The sequence below is a fragment of the Saccostrea cucullata genome, unplaced genomic scaffold, assembly GCF_032062105.1.
Source record: "Saccostrea cucullata isolate Sc308-1 unplaced genomic scaffold, CSIRO_AGI_Scuc_v1 ctg1616, whole genome shotgun sequence".
NCBI classification, from domain to species: Eukaryota; Metazoa; Mollusca; class Bivalvia; order Ostreida; family Ostreidae; genus Saccostrea; species Saccostrea cuccullata.
In genome coordinates, this window is record NW_026939081.1 from 42,100 (window position 1) to 69,917 (window position 27,818).

General features: G+C 33.2%; 1 protein-coding gene and 1 long non-coding RNA gene across 2 annotated transcripts; both read left to right on the forward strand.

The window, feature by feature from the left end:
• Positions 1-31: 31 nt before the first annotated feature.
• Positions 32-12,393, forward strand: LOC134252196 (conditioned medium factor receptor 1-like). The gene is made up of 11 exons (XM_062734630.1): positions 32-270; positions 395-470; positions 2,548-2,696; positions 4,676-4,812; positions 5,758-5,869; positions 6,368-6,527; positions 6,728-6,907; positions 10,018-10,107; positions 11,003-11,147; positions 11,653-11,768; positions 12,199-12,393. Exons 1-11 carry the CDS (start codon positions 145-147, stop codon positions 12,318-12,320), a joined length of 1,413 nt encoding a protein of 470 aa, XP_062590614.1. The 5' UTR covers positions 32-144; the 3' UTR covers positions 12,321-12,393.
• A 1,202-nt stretch (positions 12,394-13,595) lies between these two features.
• LOC134252194 (uncharacterized) lies at positions 13,596-15,331 on the forward strand. The gene is made up of 2 exons (XR_009988925.1): positions 13,596-13,723; positions 13,906-15,331. It is a non-coding gene; the product is annotated as an uncharacterized LOC134252194 (long non-coding RNA).
• The last annotated feature ends 12,487 nt before the right edge of the window (positions 15,332-27,818 follow it).

The following is a 27,818-nucleotide window of genomic DNA, read 5'->3' on the forward strand; positions in this document are numbered from 1 at the left end:
AAAAATGTCAAGAAAATATTTTTCTAAAAAATACACGCATCAAAAAAGTCTAACTTTCTTTCGTGATGCGATCGTGTTCAAAGTTTAAAGTGTAAAAGGTCACTGAATGACTGCATGCATGCTCTCCGACAGTTCTGAGTTGCAATGGAGTTTTTTGAGATTTCATGTCTTGTCATCATATTTACATGTATCCTGTACATATATCACAAAAGGAAAAGCCAGAAAAAAATTACAGATTTTCCATCAAAATACCCAGATGATAAAATCAAGGTAATCATAAAGATAAAATACGGTAATGTGCAGGCAACAAAATGCTTAAAGGGAGCTAACTTGTTTTGTTGACATTAGTATCAGCTGTTCACAAACATTGAAACATTGAGGTTTTCTTTTACAGAATGAAGAAAAACCTCACTATGATGTGGCAATCTGTGGTGCAGGACCTGCAGGAAGTACCTGCGCTTATTACCTAGGTAATAAAAAAAGGGTATAAGAGTTTAAAGAGTTTATAAATAGTCAAATTCACACTTTTAAAGTGTAAAAGGAGAGGAGAAAATGCAGCAGAGCAGACTGGGATTCGATCCCAGGCCCCCAGAAACTCCGGTCAGGTGCTCTACCAACTGAGCTATCTGGCCACTGTTGATAGAACCCAGCTGACCGCCACACAATTGTTAAGTGCCGGGTTACTGGGCCCACGGCACACCACTAAAAAAATTATTTATTATCCCCCCCCCTAAATCCGACACTGGTTTAAAAAAAAATTTAAGTGTAACAGGAAAAGAGAAAATGTATGGCTGGACCGGGAATCAACCAGGGACCCCTGTATCACTAGTCAGGTGCTCTAACGACTGAGCTACTTAGGCTGATATCCACAGCCCAAACCATTACATTCCTCCCTCCTTAAATTGTCTTTGCCCTCGAAGACACAACCCAAGTTCTTATTAGCCCCTGGCAGGACTTTCGCCTGCAAGTCCAGGGGTGGTCAACAGCACCAAATCTGTAACAGGAAAGGAGAAAATGTATAGCTGGTCCGGGTTTGAATCCCGACCGATCTTGTCCGCTGCATTTTCTCCTCTCCCGTTACATTTGGTGCTGTGCCATGCCCTGGAATTGACAGGTGAAAGACCTGCCGGGATGAGCCTGGGTTGGGGTCTTTGGGGGGCGGCCAAAGGCCTTTGAGAAAGGAGGAATGTGGAGGTCAGCCGGGTTGGATCACTGGTGGCTAAATAGCTCAGTTGGTAGAGCATCTGACCCTTAATCCAGGGGGCCCGGGTTCGTTTCCAGGTCTGGTCCGCTGCATTTTCTCCTCTCCCGTTACATAAACATATCAACATGTTATTCCACCAATTACTGCATTTCACAATATATAAAATTTCAAATTATGTTGTGGTCAGGCAGGTTTGGTCATAGGTGGGCTGATATTGATAGCAAGAAATTCAGGGTCCCTAAAGTGCCATATCAACTAATGCCTTCTGAGTTTTGATTATAAGAATGATTAACAATAAGTGCATGCATTAGTTCCCCTGTAACCCTTTTCACAAAATTCTTATAAAATATTTTAAACTTATAAAATACATGTATCATCATGAATAAAAGAACTGCGAACGACAGTATTGTTCTCCCGCCTACCTCCAAGTCAATTTTCAAAAGTTAACATATTCGATGAATTATTAATATTTATTATAGCTAATTATATGGATTTTAATAAAACATTACTTATTTGGGAAAACAAAGAGAGATAACTCTAAAATTTTGGTAAAACTTGTGTTTTTCACTATAGAAATCAACGAAAAACGGAAAATATTTTTAAAACATCTTTCCCCCCCGTGTCACAAAAATTCCTTTTTACAGCTAATATGAAATGTTATTTCACAAATTCATACCAAAGCTTTTTGTGTGACACGGGGTGGAACATATGTTTATTGACAAAAAACGATAAAAATGCTTATTTTCCACCAATTTCAAAACGATATACCACTGAAACATTATATTTTATTGAAATATTTATGTTTTATTTATTTGCCTAAAACATAAGAAAAGATATAAGGAACATTTGATCATATCCAAGACTATTTCAAAATAAGGTTATGCTTGAAACTCTGATTTCAATGGAAAATATCGTCTACCCCCCTTTTTTCAACAGCTGGAATTATGGATAATTTACTGTTTAGCGCTGGTATTAAGACGATTTATCAGTTACCATTGAACTGTTCTTTGTATTAAACAAAGATTTTATGGCCAAATTGCTATTTATATTGAATTAAATGGTTCCAAAATGTAGGCGGGAATCGAGAGTTAGCGTGCATGTTTCTTTTACAAGTCTGTTATAATAAATCATTTCTTTTTTGATAAATTATATATGCATAATACATATAAATGTTTGCATACTAACAGATTTTTCAAAATATATTCTAAATACATATAAATACAATAATAGAAACATAACTATTAATTTTATGTAAATGATTTTTAAAAACTTAGATTCTGGAGAATTGTAAATTAATTTTTATATTCTTAAGATATCTTATGAAAATGTTCAATGAATTCTAGCTAAGCTGGGCTGGAAGTGTTTGCTCTTAGAGAAGAAAAAATTTCCTCGAGATAAATACTGCGGGGACGCAGTGTGTAAGACGGCCATAGAGATTCTGATGGATATGGGCATTTATGACCAACTCATCCGAGAAAACAAAGCGCACGTGGTATGTATTATAAATCTATATTGTTACAAAGCTGAGAAATATTAATACCTTAAATTAAGTATAAATGTTGAATAGAGTTATAGACGGCCAATTTCCTAGATTTCCATCTTTATTAAACATTGAAATCTAAAAAATTTAAAATCAAGTTTACACATCTATATTAATATTTCCAAATCATGACATTTGCTGTGTTTTCGAGTACCAGGTAAACCAACAGTGAAATCGATTTAAAAACTATTTTCGTGTATACTAATGTGAGCAATAGACATGGAGAAACATGCTCTATAAACATGACGTAACAATGAGGCTAGATACTTTAGAAAAATGCAACAAAATAGAACAGCGAGGAATTCAGATATTATTAGTGCCTTACGACATGGAAAATGTAAATATAAGGAATGTTTTTAAGTTTATTAAGGTCTTCCGTTTCCAACGGAAGACCTTCTACTGATTCTGTTGGTAAAGATTATTATTCTTTTTTTTTTCTTCTACTTCCTAGACGCCAACTTTGAAGCCTCATATCTCTCATTTCTCAATTGATTTCGCTCAAATTTTCAGAGCTTCTAGAAGTTACTAAACTCTATCAGAATGTTGTCTAAAATTTCAAAAAATCAGTTCCGGTTTTGAGTTATTTTCCTTTAAACGAAAATTTATAGGCTTTCGTTTCCAGACAAAGGCTCAGAGACGGCTAAAGCTGGAGCAGAAATTGAACTGATTTTAGATAATAGAAGGATTGAAGTTGTGCACATCGGTTTTTCTTTTTCGATTTCTCTATTCAAAATGGCGCTATACAGGGGTCAAAAATTAGAACGCCTAAAAGAGCGAAAATTTACACATATTTTGCTTTTTATCTTCTAAACTAAAAATATTTTGTTAAAACATATAGAACAAAATTTGTGCAGAATTAAAAGATCTTTCAAATGATATCTCAAAAAAATGGCTGACCCCTAAATTAAGGGATCTAGAGGGGCCAAAAGTTTTTTCCAAATATCTCAAAAAGTATTGAGAATTTGTAATACGTCCAAGAAGCAAAGTTGTTCAAAATGTCAAGCTTAATCTATTGAAGTCGTCAAAAGAGCCGTCACTTCCGGTCAAACCGGAAGTCGTCAGAAAATGCATATATTTGCCGTTCTTGACAAGTTTTAGGTAACATATGTCACAGGAAGCATAAAACTTAATTTTCCGTCCGTCAACATCACTTCCGGTCAAACCGGAAGTAGCCAAAAATAGCTTATTTTTTAAGGTTTTGATGCAAAATTGAAATTGAAGTGACTGGAGACGACTTAGCTCATTGCTTTCTTTTGTTGACGTCACTTCCGGTCAAAACAGGACGGAAGACCTACTCGTTGCTTTGCAACGAGCTTTGCTCTAGTTGTGATTTAATTATTGGTATGTGAATCAGACAGACTTGCATGTAGGCATATTTTCATGCAGAGCTAGTGCGTGATAAGTCACCACACACCAATAATTCACACAAAACTTAAAAAGATTTCTTAGGTATTTCCCTTAGATTCCTTGCAAATTAGAAAATGTTCACATTTTCATGCCATGGGACGAGTAAGAATATTTCCATAGTGATGTAATTTTAGTAAGAAATAGTGCAACCTTTTTAAAAAAAAAAAATCACCATTGAATGACAAAACTATATGGCAGGTCATCATACAAAAATGTTAATATCTGATATGAATTTAATTTTTGAGAATTAATGAGGTACATGAACTAGGATGCTTCACATCTGCATATATATCATGAACTGTAGCTAACACGCTTGATCAAATTTGTGAGCATGAAGTGTCGTAGTTCATATGTTTTCACGAATTCACAAAATTCAAATTCATTTCTTAGAAAACCCCGTCTGGGTACAAATTAGGTAATACTAAAAAGTTCATAACTCAAATTATCATTTTATAAGTTGACAATTATGAAGATGTACCATTAATTTGTAAACATTAATTAATGTTCTTAACCTTAATTACCAGGCAGATAGTGGGGGATTATGCAGCCCTGGTGGACTTAGTTACGTGGGTCGCAGTAAAGAAGTCATCGGAGAAATCCCAGCAGCCATTGCATGTAAACGTCTTCATCTTGATGAGGCCATAGCAAAAGCTGCCAAGAGGTACAATTCATCATTTCTAAAGCATTATTTAAAGCTGAAGTTCTTTCTCATCATCAATTGGCTTTCTACTTCATTGAAGCATTTCCTAAAAACTGTGACCTTTTATAGGCCTAATCCTGAATGTGTCTGATCTCACAAGAGCAATTAAAACAGAAATGCAGGGTTATAGTTCTAGATAGAGAAATCACTCTGTTAATATTAAGGATATAATAGTTTTGAGAAATTCCAAGTCATGGGGCTAAAATCATGTGCTTTTACCCAGTTTTTCTGTGATGTGAATGGGAGTCATTGAATCTCCCACACTGGGAACCAGTCCACTGAGCTCAGCCCTAGAAGGTTAGGATGACAAACAGCTGTAGGATCTATAGTATGGCATATTAAATATGGATTTTTTATCTGAAGGCTTGAGTCCTAGTGAGGGGAGAGAAAAAAAAAAGAATTACCGGTAACATTTTATGCATATGTTACATGATTTACACAATTTTGCTTGAAGAGCAAAGTGACATTTAGGTATCATTTTACCCAGCAGACTGTCTGTCTGTTTGTATGTGTGTTTGTAAGTCTGTTTGTATGTCTGTCAGTATGTCTGTTTGTTTGTCTGTCTGTCTGTCTGTCTGTTTGTATGTCTGTTTGCATGTCTGTTAAGGGGTTTTGGACCAAAGATTAACTCTCAAAAAAACTTACTAAAAGGGGTCAGTATGCACGGTTCATTATTTCGATTTACCTGCAATTGACAAAAATATTTTGTCAATTCAAAAACAAATTTTAAATGTTAGGACCAAGTTAAAATACTAAGATAATTATGCATTATATCCTAACATCAATGCGATAATACTTAATATAGAAGACCGTATAACCTTAAAGTTTACTTTATGAGATAAATGTATGTATATTTTTTATGAGGTCAGTGTTTGTATATTTTCTATGAGTTCTGTGTTTGTATAGAATAGGTGCAGATCTACGAGAGGAGTGGTCAGTAAATGAAGCCAAGTTTGATAACTCCACAGGTCTGTGGACGCTTTATAGGGAAGGATCAACAGATACTCTCAAAGCAAGGGTAGGTAACTCTGAGAACACACTCTCAAAGTAATGGTAGATAACTCTGAGAACACACTCTCAAAGCAAGGGTAGGTAACTCTTTGTAGACAATCTCAAAGCAAGGGCAGGTAACTGTGAGAACACACTCTCAAAGTAAGGGCAAGTAACTCTTTTTAGACACTCTCAAAGTAAGGACAAGTAACTCTTTTTAGTCACTCTCAAAATAAGCTTGAATAACTCTTTAGGACAAAATCAACAGACACTTTTTAAGCAAAGGTAGGTAACTCTCTGTAGAAAGATTCACAGAGACACCCTTAGCATTGTAGATCTCTGTTTGCAGAAGGTGACTATTAAGAAATGTTATTGTTTTATCAGGTGTTGGTTTGTGTTATAAAAAATGTTTTATCAGGTGTTGGTTTGTGTGTTTTTTTGTATCAGGTGTTGGTTTGTTGTTTTATATCAGGTGTTTGTGTATTTTTTTAATTTTAGGTTTCTTGTTTGTGTTTTTTTATATCAGGTGTTGGTTTGTGCCGATGGTTCCCCCTCCAGACTTGCCACACAGCTCGGCCTGATTTCACGCCCCCCTGATAGCACATGTTCCAGGGCTTATGTCGAGGGAGGAACCCACAAATTCAAAGCCGATGGAGTTGTCTTTTACAACAAGGAAATGTTACCAGGTATTAATACCACACTGGTAACCTAGATCCCCAAATTTGAGTCTTTCCCCACTTGTAACCTAATATATAAATATTCCAATGTTCTGCCCTGACCACACTAGTATCCTTGATAAATATCTCTCAGTGAGGCCCTTAGTGATTGTTACTTGTATTTGATGATGATCAAATGATGTAATACATGTAACTGTTTTAATTCTAAGGTTACTCTGCACTTTTCCGCCATCCAAATGATGAGCTGAACTACTGTGTTTACATTATTCCTGGTAACCCCAAGGTGACCCCAGATGACCTTAAATATTGGCATGACAACCTGCAGACAAAGGATCCTAACATCAGCCGAGCCCTGGGTAAAGAAGCCAAGATAGAGAGAATGAATGCAGGTAAACTGAAATCAGAAGGATTTATAATTAAAAAAACAGAGAGAGTAATAGTGAAGATTGAAATAAGAGAGGAGAAATCCTGAGAGAGGTGAAAATAGTAGAATGAGCCTGTCTGAATTTATGTTGTGTTTAATATACTGTTTTAGAAAAGAATGGCTTGTTAACAATGATAACCTATTAGACATGTAATATAAAGATTTATCCCGCTTCAGACAAATAAAAGCTAATCACATGACGTCCTGAAATTTTCCGTATTACGTCTATGAAAATTGGGCATGCGATTCTGTTCGAAGCGTTGTTATTGTAAATAAAAATGGCGGCTAAGAAACAGTTTACGTAGGTAGTTTAGTTAAATTTATTGTTACCGTAACGATATTTTATGTTGATTGTTATTGGATTAAAACTTAATATTTTCATAAGGCCAGGTAAAATTAATCTTTAGATTCTCATCCTAATTTGCTAAAAAAAATTGGGGCGGGTGGGCGGATTTTATTTTTTATTTTTTATAATTGTTAAATTGTAAGTATCATTTTTTCATTATGTTAATGCTAATATGAATAGATTTTATTTTTTTCATATTCTTTTAAATATTTAAAGAAAATTCTTGCTTAAATTATTAGATATTTATTGTTAATTAACAAATTATCAAGTACACATATATGGCACATGCAAAACAAAATGAGGTGGGGTACTGTCGATATACCAATAAATTTTGTATGCATGACTTCTCATCGGCCTTTCCCTAAATACCCTTGAGTTTTACCTTCATATTCCTCTGTTTTCTGTAAAATATCATAGATTTCCACCTTCCTCAAAAATTGGATCGTTCAAGAGACATGTTTGACAATGAAATAGGTCATATTTACAAAATCTATATTAAAATATTCTAATAAAATATCCTACCGAAAGAACCTAGGCCTGAACAGTTTTAAGATTTAACATTTTCTTAGCAGTAAACATTCTCTAAAGTCTGCCTACGATGTTTTATTTTTTTTTTTCAAATCAAAATCACACACAGTTGGAGATCATTAGAACTTGATCAGGTGTCATTTTCCATGTCTATTTTTATACTTAGTTTTAAATAATCTTAAAAAACTTGCTCATGCCAGTGATGGTATCTAGATGTGTTTATGCTATCATTTTTTCTCTGCCTTCTCTATACTGACAAATAATCTTTTCCTTAAATATTTAAACTGCTTTTATTGCCGATTTTTCTCCATTCTTCACATAGCTCTTTTGCTATAAATAGCGACACGCGACTTTTAATACAGAAGGGAGATAACTCCTAAACTTCGACCAATATTCTTGCTGAATGAAAATACATGAAAATGCCTTTATTAACATAAAAAAATCAAAATAAAAAACGCCGGGGCGGGAGACTTTGAAAGGGGTGGGCGGGGATGAGAATCTAAAGATTAATTTTATCTGGCCTAAAATGCACAAATATTTTTTTTTATATTGAAAAAGGTCTTCAGCGGGATAAATTCATAACACAGTCAGTTAGTGACCAAATACGGATTCATACAGGGTGTGAAATGGAAATCCGTATTGGGACTCAGCTTCGCCTCGCCCAATAGCGATTTCCATTTCACACCCTGTATGAATCCATATTAGGTCACTAACTGACTGTGTAACTAATAATATTATGATCACTACAAAGAGGCAATTATTGTGCCCCCTGTGATATTTTTAATCTAATGTTTTCAGGAGAGAAACAAATAGAGAGGCTTTAATTATTGCAACTAAATACTGCATTACAAAATCTTGGCATTTTAGCATTTTTTGGCAATTTTTTTTTTTCTGTAAATAAGATTTGAATTTTATACTTCTTGAATTAAAATATGATAAATTAATGGCTTTAAATAATTATATATCTAGACTATGATATTGTAGAAGTTGTTTATTTTTCTAATAGGAGACATAGGGTTAGGTGGGTTAGGAGCAGTCAGCAGGGAATACTTACTCCTCCATGGCACCTGATCCCACCTCTGTAATCTCAATAGATCCGAGTTTATACCTTCCCTACATATATAAAATGTTAATGGATTTTTTAAATATTGATCACTGCTTATGATATTTAACTTTTACATCTTATACTGTAGAAGTCTGGAAATTGCTGTCTTGTACTGGATATTTTATGATGTTGTTGCCCAGCTAAACACTGCATAACAAAAACTTGGCAATTTTAGCTGTTTTTTGCAATTTATTTTTCTGTAAATGTTATTTGAATTCTATACTTTTTGAATTAAAATATGATAAATTAATGGCTTTGAATAATTACCTAGACTGTTATATTGTAGAAGTTGTTAATTTTTCTAATAGGAGACATAGGGTTAGGTGGGTTAGGAGCAGTCAGCAGGGAATACTCACTCCTCCATGGCAGCTGATCCCACCTCTGTAATCTCAAGAGATCCGAGTTTATACCTTCCTTACATATATAAAATGAATCCCTTTATAGGTGAGTTAAACCCCCTCACAGGTGAGTTAGACCCCTCACAGATGAATATTTTTTTTTTTTTTTTTTTTTTATGAGAAGTTTATTTTAACTTTCACACAAATTACACAAATATGAAAGAGACGTATACATAAATACATATACAAATAAAGCAAAAGACAAAAACAAAAAAAAATAATAATAAAAACTAGTGTGAAAGTTTATGTGGAAAGAGAGGGGGAGACAAAGGGGGAAAGAAAGAAAGTGAGTGAGAGAGAGAGAGATGAGAGGGCACACACTTAATTGAACAGCTAGTGGAAAGAAAATTTAAAGTTTTTCAAATATTTCCTGCCAGTGTCTTTCAAATTCATCATATTTACAATTTTTTAACAAAAGAAATTTTTCTACTCTAATTCTTTCAGTAATAACATTTTTCAAAGTCTCAATGTTTAATTTTATAGTTTTGGCATACTTACTAGCAAAAATATATTGTTTTATGATCAGAATAAGTAGATTTTCTAACTTGTAGGAGTTTCTGTTTAAAAATAAAATGTTAATGGATTTTTGATACTGATCACTGCTTATGATTGTTCACCTTTTACATTTATACTGTAGAAGAAAGAATATTGCTATGGTGTACTGCATATATTTTATGATCATGGTGTTAATTTTTTAGCTAGTTTAAGACTTGGGGGAGAAGATGTATCTTATGGGCACCATGTGCTGATTGTGGGGGATGCAGCAGGAATGATAGACCCCCTCACAGGTGAGTTAGACCCCTCACAGATGACTAAGATCCTCTCTCAGGCAAGTAATAGAAAGCAATCACATTTCATTAATAAAAATGTATAATAGTTTTTATAAAAAATTATAAATATTTATACTTTAAAGCATCCTTTACAATTAATGTTGTAATTATACTCAGGTGATTGTTATGGCCCTTGGACATGTTTTCATTGAATTGAGTACGTGCAAGTATTAAAGAAAGTCCATGTTGTTAAATATGTTGGAAGTATGCCATAACACCTGAAATTTTTATTACTTAATCAATTCTCTGGAAAGATTATAGAGTATATCAGTCACTGATGTTTGGATTTTCTAAAGAAGGGGGTGAGTGGGGGTGGGGGTACACCATGCTATTAATTCTCTAGTAAGATTATAGAGTATATCAGTCAACAATTTTTGGGGTGCTGTACAAGGGGGGAGGGGTACACCATGCTATTAATTCTCTTGTAAGATTATAGAGAATATCAGTCACTGGTGTTTGGTTTTTTTTACAGGGGATGGAATACACCATGCTATTAATTCTCTAGTAATTTTATAGAGTACTGTAAATTCCTTATTTTTCGCGAGTGCTTTTTTCTGCGAACTGGCTCTTTAACGTCAAAACGTGAGAATAATAATTCGCGAATGGACGGTTGATCAACAGAATTTACATTGATTTCAGCACCATAAAAATAAAAACGAGTAATATTTATTCGCGAGCGATGCTTCTAGCGAAATTACGCGGAAATTAATTCCTCGCGTATAATTAGGAATCTACAGTATATCAGCCAGTGATGTTTGGGTTTTCTACAGGGGAGGGAATACACCATGCTATTAATTCTCTAGTAAGATTTATGATAGAGTATATCAGTCACTGATGTTTTGGTTTTCTACAGGGGAGGGAATACACCATGCTATGGAGGGAGGAAAGATTGCAGCGCTATTTTTAGATGAGGCCATCAAGCAGGGTAATTATGACAGTGACGTAATGAAGCTATATCATCAGCAATGGATGAACAAATTCGGATTTGATTTCAAATGGTGAGTTCTGAATATCAGGCACACTTGTTTATGATTTTGGAGCCTTGTAAAAGTTTTTAACCCATAAATATAGCTGTTAAAAAGTTTTCTATCCTCTGGCAATAGTTTATGCTGGAATCAACAAGTGTACAAATGTATGATATTTTGTCAATTGATCATGTTGATGTACCAATTTATTTTTATGAGGACTATGAATGATATTTTGTTAAATGATGTACCAATTACTTATCACTGCTCTATGATATTTTGTCAAATGATGTACCAAGCAATTGTCAAATGATCTACCGGTTTCCTTTAACAGGTCCTTGATATTTTGTCAAATGATGTTATCACCGAAATATGGCTGAAATATTGCTGACTTGGCATTAAACAATGTACAATTATTCAATCAAATAATGTAACAATTTCCTATTATAGGTCCGTGATATTTTGTCAAATGATGTACCAATTTTCTTTTAAAGGTCTATGATATTTTGTCAAATGATGTACCAATTTTTTTTTAAAGGTCTATGATATTTTGTCAAATGATGTATCGATTTCCTATTTTACTGGATGCCTCTGCTGCAGCACTTCAGAGGAAGGGAGACAAATTTCTGGCTAAATGGGCAGATATCATGACAGGTGAAGCTAAATTTAGAATATTCTCTCTTTGAAATTTATTATTATGGCATCCCAAGGAATTGCAACATAGTGAAGGTCACAGACATGTACACTTTCTGATACTCAGAGAACAAAAGAAAAATAATATGGTATATTATCTGCTCACCTCCTCATACTTAAATATACCAAAATAATGTTATATTTTTGACGAAAAAGTGTTAAACTCAATTGTTCTGGGTTTTTTTTAACTTTTAATTGAAATGCATCTGGAATGGAAGAAAATACATTTAGATATTTTTTTTCCTTAGAAAACGTTAAAAAAAATGATATTTTTTATAACAACCCAATATTTAGAATTAGAATTATAATTGTATTTAATGCAAAAATAAAATTATTTTTAGAAGAAAAATGTTTCTGTAAAGTTAGTTTTGTTATTCTTTTTATTTTACAGGTCGAGTGCCAAAAATATACATGCTGAAACCAGAGTTTTCCTTAACAATTGGATATGAACTAATCAGACTCTTAATAGCTAGATATAGTGCATCAAAAGAAAATCTAAATAAAACTGATTGACGGACTGTTGCTTGTAAGCAATAAGTTTTATTGATACTCATTTTGATGTATAAATCCCTCTTTGCAAATCAAATTAGATTGTTTTGTGATAAGAGATGGTTGTCTATAAGAGCTGCGTATGATCTGATTACTGAAGCAATCCGTTAATATTATTTAGAAAAATATACCCTTACATACATTTTTATTAAAAAACCAAAAGGTACTGTGAGTATTGAGGTCACAAAATGATATCCCAACCTCCCATACGATTATAATAATAAAGTCCATGGGAGATCCCGAATAAGTGTGAGATCAGAAAGTAAAATGGTAGGTGCATGTACAGTGGCATTATGTAATAAAGATTGTACATGTATTAAATTTTATTCCTTGGTATTGGGGGTGTTTGCATCTAAAAATTGGTATCCCTCAATATTATAGAAAGAATGACAGCATGTATTTTTTTTTTTTTTTTGCAATTACAAATTCAGAGGCAAAAAGATGAGTCCGATCAGAAAGTATGATAACAGATTCAGAAATGCACTATGTAACATAGATTTCCTGAACGTCTAATCAAATTTCATAGAGTGGTTTAAGAGGAGTTGCAGATAAGAGATGGGTACCCCATAGCATAACCGACTGACAGACAGAAGGACATCGCAATCACTATATACTCTTTCACTTATTTAGCGTAACGGAGGAGGGACAGACCTACAAACAGATAGACAAACACCCCAATCACTATACACCTCTTATTTTTAAGCAGGTGGCGTAATAAGTCAACAACCTGCATTTCCTACAATTTTTACCGTATCTTACACGTGAAAAGAAGAAAACACTCGCTGTAGCCTTCAACTCGACATTTAGATATATATATCGACGACATTTTGTCAATTGACAATAGTTAATTCGATTTTTTGTGTTGATATGATATATCCCGGTGAGCTTGTGATAACAGATACGACAGAGTTTGACACATCTGTTTCATATTAAGAAATTCCACTTGACAATGAGCACACAGCGGGTGTGACGGGTTGGCAGGGGGTGCTCACTGCTGCCTGATCCCACCTCTGATGTTTCGGGGGTCTGTGTTTGCTCTGCTCTTGTTTTGCATTGTTTTATGGACTTTGAGATTGAATACTGCTCGTTATCTCCATATCCTTCTAGAAACGGTAATGGTAATATAACAACCACTGTTTATGACAAACGAAACGACTTAAATTTTCAATTGTTAACTTTCCTAAATATGCAGCAGTACTTATACCTTCATCACCTGCATACATTTTTTATATCTTTGTTGATAAGATATGCAAGAACATGCTCTACATATGAATGAGTTATTTACGAACAAGTTGATGAAACAAGAATATTAGGAGTATCTTTTGAAGTCATCATTTCTTAAATTCTTTGGTCGATACAATGGCCTTGTCAGCATATACCGTATATACTCGCCTATAAGTCGGTCCGCCTATAAGTCGGTTGTATTTGATAAGCTTATATATCAGAGGGACTGACCTCATATAATACCATTCATTTTATACTCGCCTATAAGTCGGACATAGAGTTTTGGACAACAGATTAACTCCCAAAAATCCGACTTATAGGCGAGTATATACGGTACAATGTTTCATTAAATCAAATGCATACTGACGTGTTTCATACTAACCATTAGACCATTATATACATGTACAAACTTATTTTTTACGGATATTTCTGTTATTTTCCGATCATGTCAAAAAGTGCACGATGGGTGTGACCTGTCGGCAGATGTCCCATCTCCAGTGTTTGGAAGTTTGTGATTGCAATGCTCCTATATTGTATTGTTTAATGGACGTAAAGCTTGCATACTGTTCGTGAATCGTTATCTCCGTATATTTCATGTTTCCAAAGTTTGCAATTACAAAAAAAACATACAGTTTCTAGATGTTGCACAATTTAAACAATATCATTTTCAGTGTGCTTGCCATTCTTTTTTCAACTTGTCTTTCTGGACATATCAAAGCTTATTATGTTAATATAGTTGAAAATGAACACTGAACACTTTATCAGAATGAATTGTGTATTAATTATACCTTTATAGCTGATTGATAATACAGATTTTAATCTTTTTTGGCAAAATGAAAATTTTATGATTTGTTTTTTTATGGCGTCGGGCTTGCCCGATCGTCATCTAGCGATCAGTCAGGTTTACGCGACCGCACGTGTCAGTGGATGCATCCGCAATAGAAAATAGCAACAGCTGTAAACCAATTTCTTTTAAAACGTTCACAATGAATAATAGCTTGAATATAAAATTAAATCAATTGTATCTTCAATTAATACTACTACAAAACAACGATATTATGTTTAATTTTTACGCAAGAAAAACGTTATGGTTGTTGCGGATGAATTTCTACTGAGAGGGTGCGTTGAATGACATGAATCACATTTTGGGACCGATAACTGTAATACAAGCAATCTTAATTAAATACGGTAAAATACTTACAAAATAAACACGAATACAACAAGACTATAAAGATTGAATTTCTTAATCTTAGCTTTACTTTTACGATCTTCAGTCCAGTTTTAGCCGAACAACCTACGATATTGACCAGTAATGCCAGTATTACTGTATTTATCCATTTCCTCCATTTGTTTACCGCGCCTTATCGTAAGTCGATCGTACTTGTAACATTAGAGTCATGGTTGTAGTTAAGATGCAATCACTATACAACAGAACAACACTCTGCCAATGGCAATTAATTAAAATGATTTATGAAACCCTTCATATGTCTTCGATTGACTGAAAAGAAATTAGATTGATATAGAGGATGGACATTTCTGACGATGTCTGGTCAATTCGAACCCTGACTCATTCGGAGCAGGACACAAGGCTATCAGGCCCTATACTGTATTTGTGTTAAGACTATTTTTTTTTAAATTTTATTATTATGTTACTGGAGTCACTCACTTGACCTATTTGCAGATCTTTTGAAATTGTTTTTCTTGTTCGACGCCATTGAAGCCTTTCAGGCTTTTGATTTTTTCATTTTGTTATTCTCAACGTATGTTGTTATTTGCCCATGAATGTTAACTTTTTGAATATTTTCATTATCTATGACAAGTACCTTTAGATGACATAAGTGTTACATTGTGAAAGTTCTACTTATTTATTTAATTTCCTTTCCAAAAATGTTGTAATTTTCCAGTTTTGGATTAATTTCGAAAAATTGATATATCCATTGACAATACGTCGTCGATATATCTAAATGTCGAGTTGAAGGCCACAGCAAGTGTTTTCTTCTTTTCACGCATTAGATTTTGCATAAATTCTGCTTCATATGAATGTAAAAATAAGTCTGCTAATAACGGAGCGCAATTTGTACCCGTGGGGATTCCAATAGACTGTTGGAATACCTGGTCTCCCAAAACCACAAAGATGTTGTCAGTCAGAAACTCAAGACCAGGTATTCCAAAAATCTACTGGAATACCCATGGGTAGAAATTGCGCTCCGTTATTAGCAGACTTATTAAAAAAAAAGAAAAAAAATGCTTTGGCCTTCAACTCGACATTTAGATAGATCGACGACGTATTGTCAATTAATAATGGTAATTTCCATTCCTACGTCGATACGATATATCCTGGTGAGCTTGAGATAAAAGATACCACAGAGTCCGACACTTCTGCTTCATACTTGGATACTTTACTTGAAAAAGACACTAATGTTCACCTAACAACCAAGCTATATGATAAACTTGATGACTTTAACTTTTCTATCGTCAACTTCCCTTACTTATGCAGCAATATACCTTCATCACCTGCATAAGGAGTATATATATCTCAGTTGATTCGATACGCAAGAGCATGCTCTACGTATGAACAATTTCTAAAACAAGGTAAATTATTGATAAGCAAGTTGATGAAACAAGAATATCAACAGTCTTGTTTAAAGTCATCATTTCGTAAGTTCTATGGTCGATACAATGACCTTGTCAGCAGATACAATTTATCATTGAGTCAAATGCTGACTGACGTTTTTCATACCAATTGTCAGTACATTATTTATACACTGAATTGAATTGACAACGGATTTTTTCCGTTATTTCCTGATCATGACAAGGAGCACGTGGCGGGTGTGACCGGTCGGTGGGGGATGCTCACTCCTCCATGGCACCTGATCCCACCTCTGATGTTTTGGGGGTCCGTGTTTGCTCTGCTCTTATTTTGTATTGTTTTATCGACTTTGAGATTGAATATTGTTCGTTAATTATCTCCATATCCTTCTCTGAAATGGAGGAGTTCATTGATTCGTGTTTATATCTATATCTATTTATTATAATGTAAATTTGAAATAATTACAATATGAGGACAGATTAACAATTTTACAGGGGAGTACTAGTATGTGATATTATGAAATCTGATTCTATATGTATTAATTCGTTTCTTTCATTTCCTTATTTTTTTTTGAGAAAAATAATCGTAAAATTTGATTAACCAAAAGTTCGATTGCGCATCTTGATTGAGAACTTTATGTACTGCCACATTTGTTAAATTGTGTTACATGAGTAGAATAAAGAGAATATAAAATGTTAATAATTGTTCGCAGTGCTTGGTAATTCGTAAAATGATGTCGTAATTATTTAAGAAGGACTTAAGGACATTGGCAACGTTTCTGGATTTTGTATAGAATTTTTCAAGAACTTTTGAACAGGTTTAATGGTACCAAACATGTTCAATTCAGGTCCTTTTTACCCATCAAGCCAGCCTTCCTTTAAAGATTTTGTCACATCAATGTTTTTACAATTCTCAATGCATTTCCTACGTAAAATGTTGATAAAATGGTCCTATATTATTTTTACCCATAAGTTTTTTCGAAAACCCATTTATTTCACAAAGTTTACACATAAAATACATTGTTGAATCTTAATTTCTGATGACAAACATATACTTTGGCTCAAATTGCAAATATAAAAACAAAACACAGAAATACCAGCACTGTTCTTTGATTTTGAGTTACTTCCCTTAACATCTAATTATTATTCATAATGATCAATAGACTGGTTGTTTGTTTCTATACTATAATTTACTTTATTTGAAAGAAACTGTCATTAAACATTTTGTCAAGGACTTATTATTAACTTTTAATGATGCCTCCTTCACAAAACCTATAGAATCGTTCTCAACTGGTCTACCTAGCTATCACCACTATCAGCATAATTATGTCACTTCTTTGCACTTCCCAGCATACATGTACTTATTCTAAATGACGACCTGTTGGCTGTCTGCCCCCTCAGCACAATGTAAACAAATCCATCTCTGCTATTCTTTTAGTACTGTAGAGTTGAAATATATCAGTTAAAAAACACACACGTGCTTTTGTTTACCTTTCAGTCTATAACACACGTTTTATTGGTTTTCACCGCCTAGAGAATTCCATACGGGAGATCACTCTCAATGACTATTTTTATAAATGAAAAAACCTGGGTATAAACCTTTGTTCTCCGGAAACCCTGCGTTGCCAATGACCTTAAGTGATTTCAACAAGTCGCGACACCAAATATGTCCTTATTTTTTTCCAATACCTTTAAAAATATTTTTTTGTTATTCCCAGAATTTCTAAGAAATACAAGAAAAATGTTTGCAGTGCTTGGTAATTCGAATAAGTATGTCGTAATTATTTAAGAAGGACTTAATTGATTTTGACATGTCGGGACAACAGATATGTTCTTATTTTTGCCGATTACAGTACCGACCAGACCCAACCGGACACAAAGCAGTCCCAGAGCAGTCCCGGGGACTGCTTTCTTGGACTGCTAAAGCAGTCCCACAGCGGTCCCACAGCGGTTCTAGAGCTGTCCCTCAGCGGATCCAGCAGTCCCAGCGGTCCTAGTCCGAAAAATCTGACGTTTTCCTGGCTTTTTTACGATTTTGATAGTTTACATGACAGGAAAACGTCAGAACCGGCGCCATTACGAAAGCTGGAAATTTGGCCGTCTCCAGCCAGAATTGATTTTCGATACTTGTGAACCGACCTTAATGCCGAAATCAGAATTTATGAAAAGCACAATGCCTCTAGTACTCAAAAATATCGATGAAAAGAAAATATCACTCCACGTTTCGCATTAACAGGACATTCAAGATTTAAAATGCACGAAATGAAGAAAAATCTCGACAGTGTGATAAAACCTTTTTCAACGGATTATTTATTTCACAAATGAACCATAAAAACTATATTAGTAATTTCTTTAAGTATTGTACTATTGATAACTTTTGAATTTGAAATTTAATTCAGTTCGCAAGTATCTAAAATCAACTCGAGAATGCTGCCTCTGGTTGGAGGCGGCAATTTCCCAGTTTACGTAATGGCGCCGGTTCTGACGTTTTCCTGGCATGTAAAATATCAAAATCATAAAAAAAGGAAAACGTAAGATTTTTCGGACTACAGCGGTCCCAGAGAGCAGTCCCAGAAAGCAGTCCCAGTGGGCGGGGTTTATTAATTTAATGGGGTGACATACATGAACCCCTGGCCCTAGGTCTACACAATGCATAATTTTTGAAAAGGCACACTTGCTTATCAAAAATGTTTCATTAATACCAAGGAGCAGATTTCAAACAATTCATTTTCAGAATATAAGTAAAGCCCCCCCCCTCCTCTTTGGTATTCCTGACCCAGGGGCCTTGAAATTCACGATTCTGGAAGAAGAGCCCTTGCACATCATAACTTAATATACCGTTAGGTAGTTCATCTGCTTATTACCCAGGAGTAGAGAAAAAAAATTTCATAGATATAACGTATTTTCACTATATAATTATTATAGTCCCGGGGACTGCTTTCTTGGACTGCTAAAGCAGTCCCACAGCGGTCCCAGGGCAGTCCCACAGCGGTCCTAGAGCTGTCCCAGCAGTCCCAGCGGTCCCAGAGAGCAGTTCCAGAAAGCAGTCCCAGCAGTCCCAATGAGCGGGGTTTATTAATTTAATGGGCGGCGCTAACTCAGAAATGAGATTTCCAATAAACAATGGAACTATAAAAGGCAGTTGAAATTGATTCTGAGTAGTATGCCAGGAATCCTTACATGTATGTGAAGGTCATTTATGAACAGTACACGCATAGAAACAATTTGAAATAATATTTATTGAAGGAGAAAGGCTTTCGTACCCACATATATGTAGTACACTGAATATGAATATTTAATCACAATTATCTGGTATATTCATAATTCAATTTCTTTATTTTCTGTGATTGATAATGGTTCCCATATTTAATTTTTATACAGAAAATTAAACTTGAATTGATTATTTTCCACTAGAATTAGCTTTAATTAGATCCCATCATTATATAGAACATGACCAATTTCAATACTATTGGGATACTCTAAAGGCATTTTCTTAAGTACTTGGGATGTTGAAAAATTCTTTGTTAATTTTTCCAAGAATTATTTTTCAGGCATTGTATTGTCAAAATAATTCTAGCTCTATAATACTCAGTTTTAAGTGTTTTATTTGTAAACATTCGAGTGTACATCTGTAAATCACCAGAAAGGAAACCACAGATTATGTTCAAAATTAATTAAGAAATTTCTACACATTTCATTTATCAATTTTTTAAAAAATTACATAGATTGAAATTACGATCATTGTTGACCAGCATGTTCAGTGATGTGTAACACTGATACGTGTACCCAAATAACATGCATGATTGATTATCTGCCCAAAGGCGATTGAAACTGCGGGTGTCTTCCCACTTAGCCAAAATTCGGAAAATGTTACAGGTGACTGGTTTTGGCTAGGTGGGAATGGTGCACAGGTAATGGGATGGAGAGAACAAAAGAAATTAATTACAGGTAACCTATAGTCTGTTTAAGATTAGCCACAAGAAATAGGTTAAAATTTACTTATTAAATGCGTATATTGCAATGAATGGTAACTGAAATTAATATTTAAAATTATTCTATTTGATTTTTTTTAATTTGAATAAATTAATAACATTTTTTCTAAATTGTTTTATTAATATTAATTATTAATGATGAAATAAAAGAAAAGTGTTGGTATATGGTGATTGGGGTGGGAGTAGTTATTCAGAATTAAGGGTTTTCTATATATTGAAAAGATTGTTAATCAGAATGTTCTTTCCCCTTCTAAATTACGAGATACATAATATATTTACTTCCATAAAGTGAATCTGTAAAAATAAATATGCTTTACATATTCAATATATAAAGTTGCTTATCATTTAATATAGAAAAAACGACAGATCCCTTTTTTTAGAACACAGAATTTTACTTCTCGCATAAAAACGTACTCTGCATAGTTCATGTTTTATATTCTAAAATTGAAAATTAAAACATTTTTGAATATAGGTGATGCATGCGTCTAACTTCAATTTATATTTTATGCAACCAACATTTACATGATGAATTGATGAATTGATCAAGTTTAAAATGGTATCGTTTTTGTTTGATTATTATCCGACTATAAGATTCTCGTCGCCATCAATTAGACGCATGCCTTTTCACACATATCTAAGCGGTTTGATGATCAAGACTCATTTCCATTGTTTACTTTATATATTTCCCGGGCGAAAATTGATGGTTAGGCCTACATCAATGTTTTACTTGTTATATTTTGTATCACAGATATTTTAAAAATACATGTGAATGAAAGGTACGGTATTATAAATGTATTTAAAATCTTGAATCTAATATGTACAGTACTGTAATCATGTGTTTAAACTTAAATGCGAATAATTCTAATTATTAAATAATTTATTGAAATTAAATATCACATTAATGAAAAAAACATGAAAAAGATGAAGGATAAATTAATATGTAAAAGTGTTTATTTTTAAATAAACTTTTTAGAAATAAATATGCTTGTATTAAATTGTTTTGTTTGAAAATTTGTTAATGCAAGATAATCTGTAATAGATACTCTCTTTTATCATTCAAACTTTTTTGTTCATTAAGAATTGGTTTTTGCATAATTTATTGAATAAATACTATACAAATGGTTTGAAAACAAGTTCTAACAACTTACAAGGTTCTCACCATAAAATCCTACAACTGTCAATGTTTACTGTAGATTCCTAATTATACGCGAGGAATTAATTTCCGCGTAATTTCGCGAGAAGCGTCACTCGCGAAAAAATATTACTCACTTTTATTTTTATGGTGCTGAAATCTATGTAAATTCTGTTGATCAACCCTCCAGTCGCGAATTATAATTCTCGCGATTTGACGTGAAAGACCCAGTTCGCGATAAAAAGTACTCGCGAAAAATAAGGAATCTACAGTATACATGGGAAGAAGAAAAAAAACCTATTGATATCAGAATTAAATATAAGTTTTGCATGGACACTTTATGTATTTCTAGTAAACTGTATAAATCAGATTATATTATACTTTTACCATCAATTAATTTTTTTTATAGTACATGTATACATGTAATTCCTATTTGGTATAAATATTTCTGCAAAAGAACCTAAACTCAATTCTTTTTCTTTTCATTCTGAGTATATATAATCTCTTTAACGGAAAGATTTAATTAAGTAATGATCCAAATACATTCAATAATTTTAGTGTATTGTCCAAAAGAATATCTCTGTAAATGGATAATTTAATTTTTTTTCTTACTTTTTCCCAAGAGAATCGTTTTTTTTTAATTCTCTTTACATAAAACTTGATCCTAAGTTTTCCGTTTAAAAATGATATTTATACGAATGTACCGGTATGTATTTTGAAATTATTAATTTGTAGGACCTGATTAATTAATAATTACGTTATAAATCAAGTATCTATGATATGTATTTTGATACTGAATTTATACACCACAGGTAATAAGTACAGGTAATAAAACAGACTATACACAGGTGACCTCTTAGGTGTGAATATCCCAATTTTGGATAGATGGGAATAAGAAATTCAGAATTTTGGCTAAGTGGGAATAAACCGTTTTATACACATTAATCGGCCAAGTAAACACAGCAAAACAAAAAAAGAAATAAATCACAATTCCCGATATTTTTAACTCTTAATTTTTAATTTTTAAAATAAATGTACATGTACTCTTTTGATAACTTGTTTATGAATTACAAACTAATTCATTAATAAATGCCCCAGTAATTATTTACATTGTTTATGTTACGGAAGAATGGTAGCATAATTTTATTTCATGGTCATGTAATAAATTGTTAGGTTTTATTGGAGGGTTGCATGGAGTACACTTTTTAAGGATATCCGATCCTCAGCCAGGAAGGATAACTCCAAAAAATAACATTTAATTTCAAATGCATCAAAATGAAGCTTGAAAATGAATTTTTTTAATGCAACAATTTTCATTTTATTCATCTTTATAATATTCAAGGTCTTTGGAAGTCTTAGAAAAGGTCTTATAAAAGTTGACATTTGTACCCTATAAAAGGAGAAAAAAATAATATAGCTTTAGAGAAATAAGATTTTCTTGAATCCAGCCTTATATACCAATGCTTTATAACATGATATGAAATGAAAAGTGATTTATGGTGTCTTGCAATGATAACAAAAGCCTTTTATACTGTGTATTATAGAATACATGACGAAAATAGAAGATAAAAAATACCAAATAAGTATAAAAATCATGACAATTTCTCTGAATGCCTGGATACCTATGGTTTTTTAGCCTAAAATATATATGTTGATCAATTTACAATGAGAAAATGCATTGCTGATATTTCAATTCGCTTTTTCTGCAAAAATATTGGAGATATGACAATTTTCCCTATATAATATGATTAACTTTGATGTTTAATTTTAAAGAAATACTGTGGATAAAATTACATATCTTTGTGGATTCAGAGATACTTTTATGAGTATTTTTGATTACTTAACTGCTAATTTTATAAACCTGAGGATCGGACTACCTTAAGCACTTTTTTTTAAACATGGTGCTAGTAAAATGTGTAGCCCTTTTAATTAAAAAATCTTATATCTTACTGTAATGATTTTTTTAAACAGTGCCAAAGCATATTTTGAGTACATAATTTTACATTAAAAAATAAAATAGGCCTACATGTAGATATTTTTTCTCATAAATCTGTAGTTCATTTATTGGGATAAAAATTTTCTCTTGACTTCCTTATTTAATAATTTTATTTTTTGAAAAAAATATTCTAAACTACTTTTGAGAAAAAATAGAATCTCTGAAAATATTAATGAATTAAAATAATCTCTACTTATTTAAAGATTGTAAGAAATAATTGCTTTTTTTAAAAGTTTAATCTCCTCTTTACTTCAAGTAAACAAAACAACTGGGAGCCTGCAAATTCAGAATACACAAGGGGGCGGAGCTATCATGTCACTCAGAACCTCTTTCACACATGAGTGAACAGTCTATGGACCTGATGTGTAATTGTGGGTTGGAATCTCATTGTGGGGCATGAAGAGCTGTACCTTGAATTAGACCATGTAAATTGAGGTCCCGCGTCACAGTAGGTGCTGAATCGAAAAAGATCCCTCACAACTCATTGAAGGCGAGTGCCGAGCATAGGTCCAAATTAGTAGCTATTAAAAGTACAGCTATATCAAATATATAGATTGCACGCGTACACACGTGCAAGTATACGCACGAAGACCATGTCACATTGTCTACATTAGTACTATATTTTATTACATCAAGTAATAAAGCATGTAACCAGATGGTAGTGAAATAATGACTAATATAGGTACACTGGTCATTCTTTGCACACACTTTGTGCATGAGGACCGTACCTTCTTGCAGGAATTTATTATGTAGATCTATGTTAGAAATTTCATCCCGTTTTGTTCATAACCAATATATTAATTAGCAACAGTTTAAGCCAATTAGATTGCAGTACATGTGCATGTGTTTTATCTCCAGAAAATTTGTTAATGCGAAATTTTAGGTTATCATAATGTATGACTATCTTAACGTCTTCTTAATTTTGTTGAAATTTTAAATCTTGAAATATATATTCAATAAAAAGTGTGCATGTAATTTTTTCCATTTTTATGCCCCCTTCGAGGAAGGGAGGGCATATTGCTTTGCTGCTGTCAGTCAGTCTTTCTGATTTATCATAAGAATATCTACTAAGTGATGTTTTGCTATGGGTATTTTACGATCGTTCCATTCTAGACAGAGTTATGCCCCTTGGACTTGGAAAAACTCCAATTATTGGGAGGGGGCATAAGTGTTTTACAAACATATATTGTTCTTTTTCACTTTTAAGACTTGCAGGTACAGTTGTAGTAAATTTTAAAGTATATCAAGTTAACAAACATTGTATATTGTAGGAAAGAAAACATGTAAAACTCTAAAATATCATTCCAAAATTATCATTTAATTTGGTAATGAACATTTAACCACATGATTTAATCCATTTGATGGTAATAAAACCTATCTAAAACAGCTCTCTTGAAATGATTTTCAAAGAACTTTTCTAATCTCTTCAGCATCTTTTCTATGAAACTTCCATCCCTATGTTTTTTGATTGTTTTCATGTCTTTCAGAGTGTAAAATACAAAAGTGCATTAATTTTTTTCCTGAACAGAATATTTGTCCTTGCACTTGATAATAATAGTAATGTGAATTGCCAAGCTCAAATTTATTATTTATACATTTTAGATAGCAAACAGAATCTTCTGATATTTTTTTTTTTTTTTTGCTATGTAGGGACATTTGATTTCAACTAACTCATTATCATCAATGACAGCATCAGGTGATGCAGCTAAGTAGGGGTGTGTTTTAGACACAAATATACCACAACTGTTGGCCTGTATCCCAGATTTGTCTTGAAACTCCTGTAATGCAACAGATTCATAGCATTTACCATGAAGAATAGCAGGTGCAAATATTTGTGGTGAATGTTTTGTCAAATTATTTGCTAGTTTATTTAAGTCAGTTTTCTCTGTGGCTTTACAATTTTCCCAAAGTTAGAAGAATGAATTCTCTTTCTACGCTCCGTACGCCACAGCAGATTGGTGCTCTGTCCACATGTCAGAGTCGTTCTGTCTTCACAATGTCTTCATCAGATATATTTGTAATGTTCATGTATGTTAACCAGTTGTCAGAAAGAGAATATTGTAGGTAATCATGATCTTTATCTAAAGCTATTGTGTTAGCAAATGGAAAGAGCTGAGATACGGGGAAAGAATTGATGTTTGGATGATTGAGCCACACATTTCGAAAAGCAATTTGATAACCAGCTTCTCTTGGCCTTGGATCAAAGTTGACATTTAGGTCTTGATTTTCCAAAGGCAAGTCCTGGCTTTGATTGGACTACCCTTCTATCTTTTAGCTTGGTGAAAGTTTTGAAGCTGTTGTGTGCAGGTTTCTTCAGTTATAATGTCACCACATACGCTAAACATTTGCAAGGCAAATAAAACGGTACAAACATGCTTACACACAGCTGACGGACCCATCCCAGCTGCACATTCACATTGGCATTGCACGACACAACCGTCAACATCCACACATGCATCCACTTTATATGAAATACTCCTCTTCATCTCTGCTTTACACTCACCTCTCACATAAAACATACCAATATCACACGCCAAGCACACATATTTCAGAATCTTGCTTTCATAAATATATTTCACATGATCATCCACACTTTTCCCCATTTTCCTAAATATGCAGCAATAGCCTCTTGCTTAAGTGGTGTGAGTTGTGTGTCTTTGTTAATATCTTTATATTATTCATAATTTGGCACTTTCATTTCATACTCTCTCTCAACATCTTCTCTGTTATCAAAGTTATTGTTTCTGTCGTAAGCCTCTCGTCTGAAAATGTAAATCAAAATGTAAATATGACATTGTTTTCATTTTTTTATGTGATGTAGTGCTCCAGGTCTGGACTGGTACACACACTCGATTTAGCTATGTAGCTTGAATTGTCTATTGTAGCCATATTAGCTACTTAAAGTACTTGTACTAGCTTCATTTAGCTATTTCAATGCAACTTATCACAATTTTGCTTTTTAAAATAATGTTGAAATGAACAAACAATTGAAAGTATTTGACCACTATCTATATATATACAAGGGAGTTTAAAAAACTGGCAATCCATGGCAAAGATTGTTGCTGCTTTTGAACACCTTTAAGCAAAAGATGTATTTCTATTGTTTGAGAAACTGATACTGTACACAATCATTTGTATTATACATGTTATTAGTTTAAAATTATCCCTGCAACTACTTGCTATTTTCTGCACATTCTAGAAAAATGCTAAATTAAGAAAAAATTATCATTTAATGGCTAAAAAAGTACATCAGGTAAGTAAGTAAAGCTTTGTTTTGAATACAAGTTCCGTATCGAAATCTAGTGATTGTACCAGTCCTGATCAGCTGATCGGGACGTCTGTCATAATATTGTGTACGTACTTTGTGTTGAGTTATCTTTTTAATGTCAGAAAAAAATAAAATAAAGGTAATTTATTTTCCATAACTTGTAATATTGTAAAAGTTCATACATATCTTATCTTATTTAATCATTTAAATACCATGTATTTTTATGCTAAACACGGTTGGTATTTGCCCGACGAAATTATGGTTAAAAATGAAAACATCGACAAGACCTTTAATTTCAAAAAGCTCTCGTTTTCGACCCGAAACTCGAGCATTCCGTCGATGAAGCTCACTCGTGATATCTTTAAGACTCCACGAACCGTAGTCAGCCATTTAATAACTATTAATGCGAATGTTGTAATGTCGATGAAGCTGAAGGTTACTGAAAATAATCATTTGTCTTAGAGGCGAGAAGAGTGTTGAACCTAATCGGTGCGCGCGCCACCTACATTGAGGGGCGGGTACCGTATATACTCGCCTATAAGTCGGTCCGCCTATAAGTCGGTTGTATTTGATAAGCTTATATATCAGAGGGACTGACCTCATATAATACCATTCATTTTATACTCGCCTATAAGTCGGACATAGAGTTTTGGACAACAGATTAACTCCCAAAAATCCGACTTATAGGCGAGTATATACGGTAATTGGGAATTTAATTTGCCATTGAAGCATCTACAGAATCCATTATCTTCTCTCTACAGCAGACATTAGAATCATTGAAAAGTCAATTCTTTAAATCTGGAGATTACTTTAGCGCAAATAATACAGAAACATTACAAGGAAACGTTGATTCTCTGACTAAGGGGTGGAAAAAAGAAAACAGGAATTATCAAAGAAAGAATCAGGAAATTGTTTGGAAAAAAGTTTGATCGAAACATTGCTGAAGTTTACAACAACCTAAATAACAGAACGTTGGAAACTGTTAAAAACGTACGCTCTCTCTATGACTCTCCCTCTGTTCTTCTTTGTTTGATCTTCTTATAAATATAATATTTTAATATTTATGTCGTCTTTTGCCATGTAGATTTAAATATTACAATGTGAGCTTTCTAGAAAATAGAAAAAGAAACAAAAAAGTACTGTAAATTGACTAAATTCAGCATATCTTCCTTTAACCTTAATGGCAATCAAAAATCTGAAGAGCTAATCAATAGGTTTTAGCAAAACAGGGGTGGAATACAAAAATGCATTCCAGGAAACA

Coding starts and splice junctions, on each gene's coding strand:
- LOC134252196 (XM_062734630.1), top strand. CDS start 145: ATGGAGTTTTTTGAGATTTCATGTCTTGTCATCATATTTACATGTATC. Junction 2,697..4,675: donor GAGAAAACAAAGCGCACGTG/GTATGTATTATA, acceptor CTTAATTACCAG/GCAGATAGTGGGGGATTATG. Junction 5,870..6,367: donor CAGATACTCTCAAAGCAAGG/GTAGGTAACTCT, acceptor TTTTTATATCAG/GTGTTGGTTTGTGCCGATGG.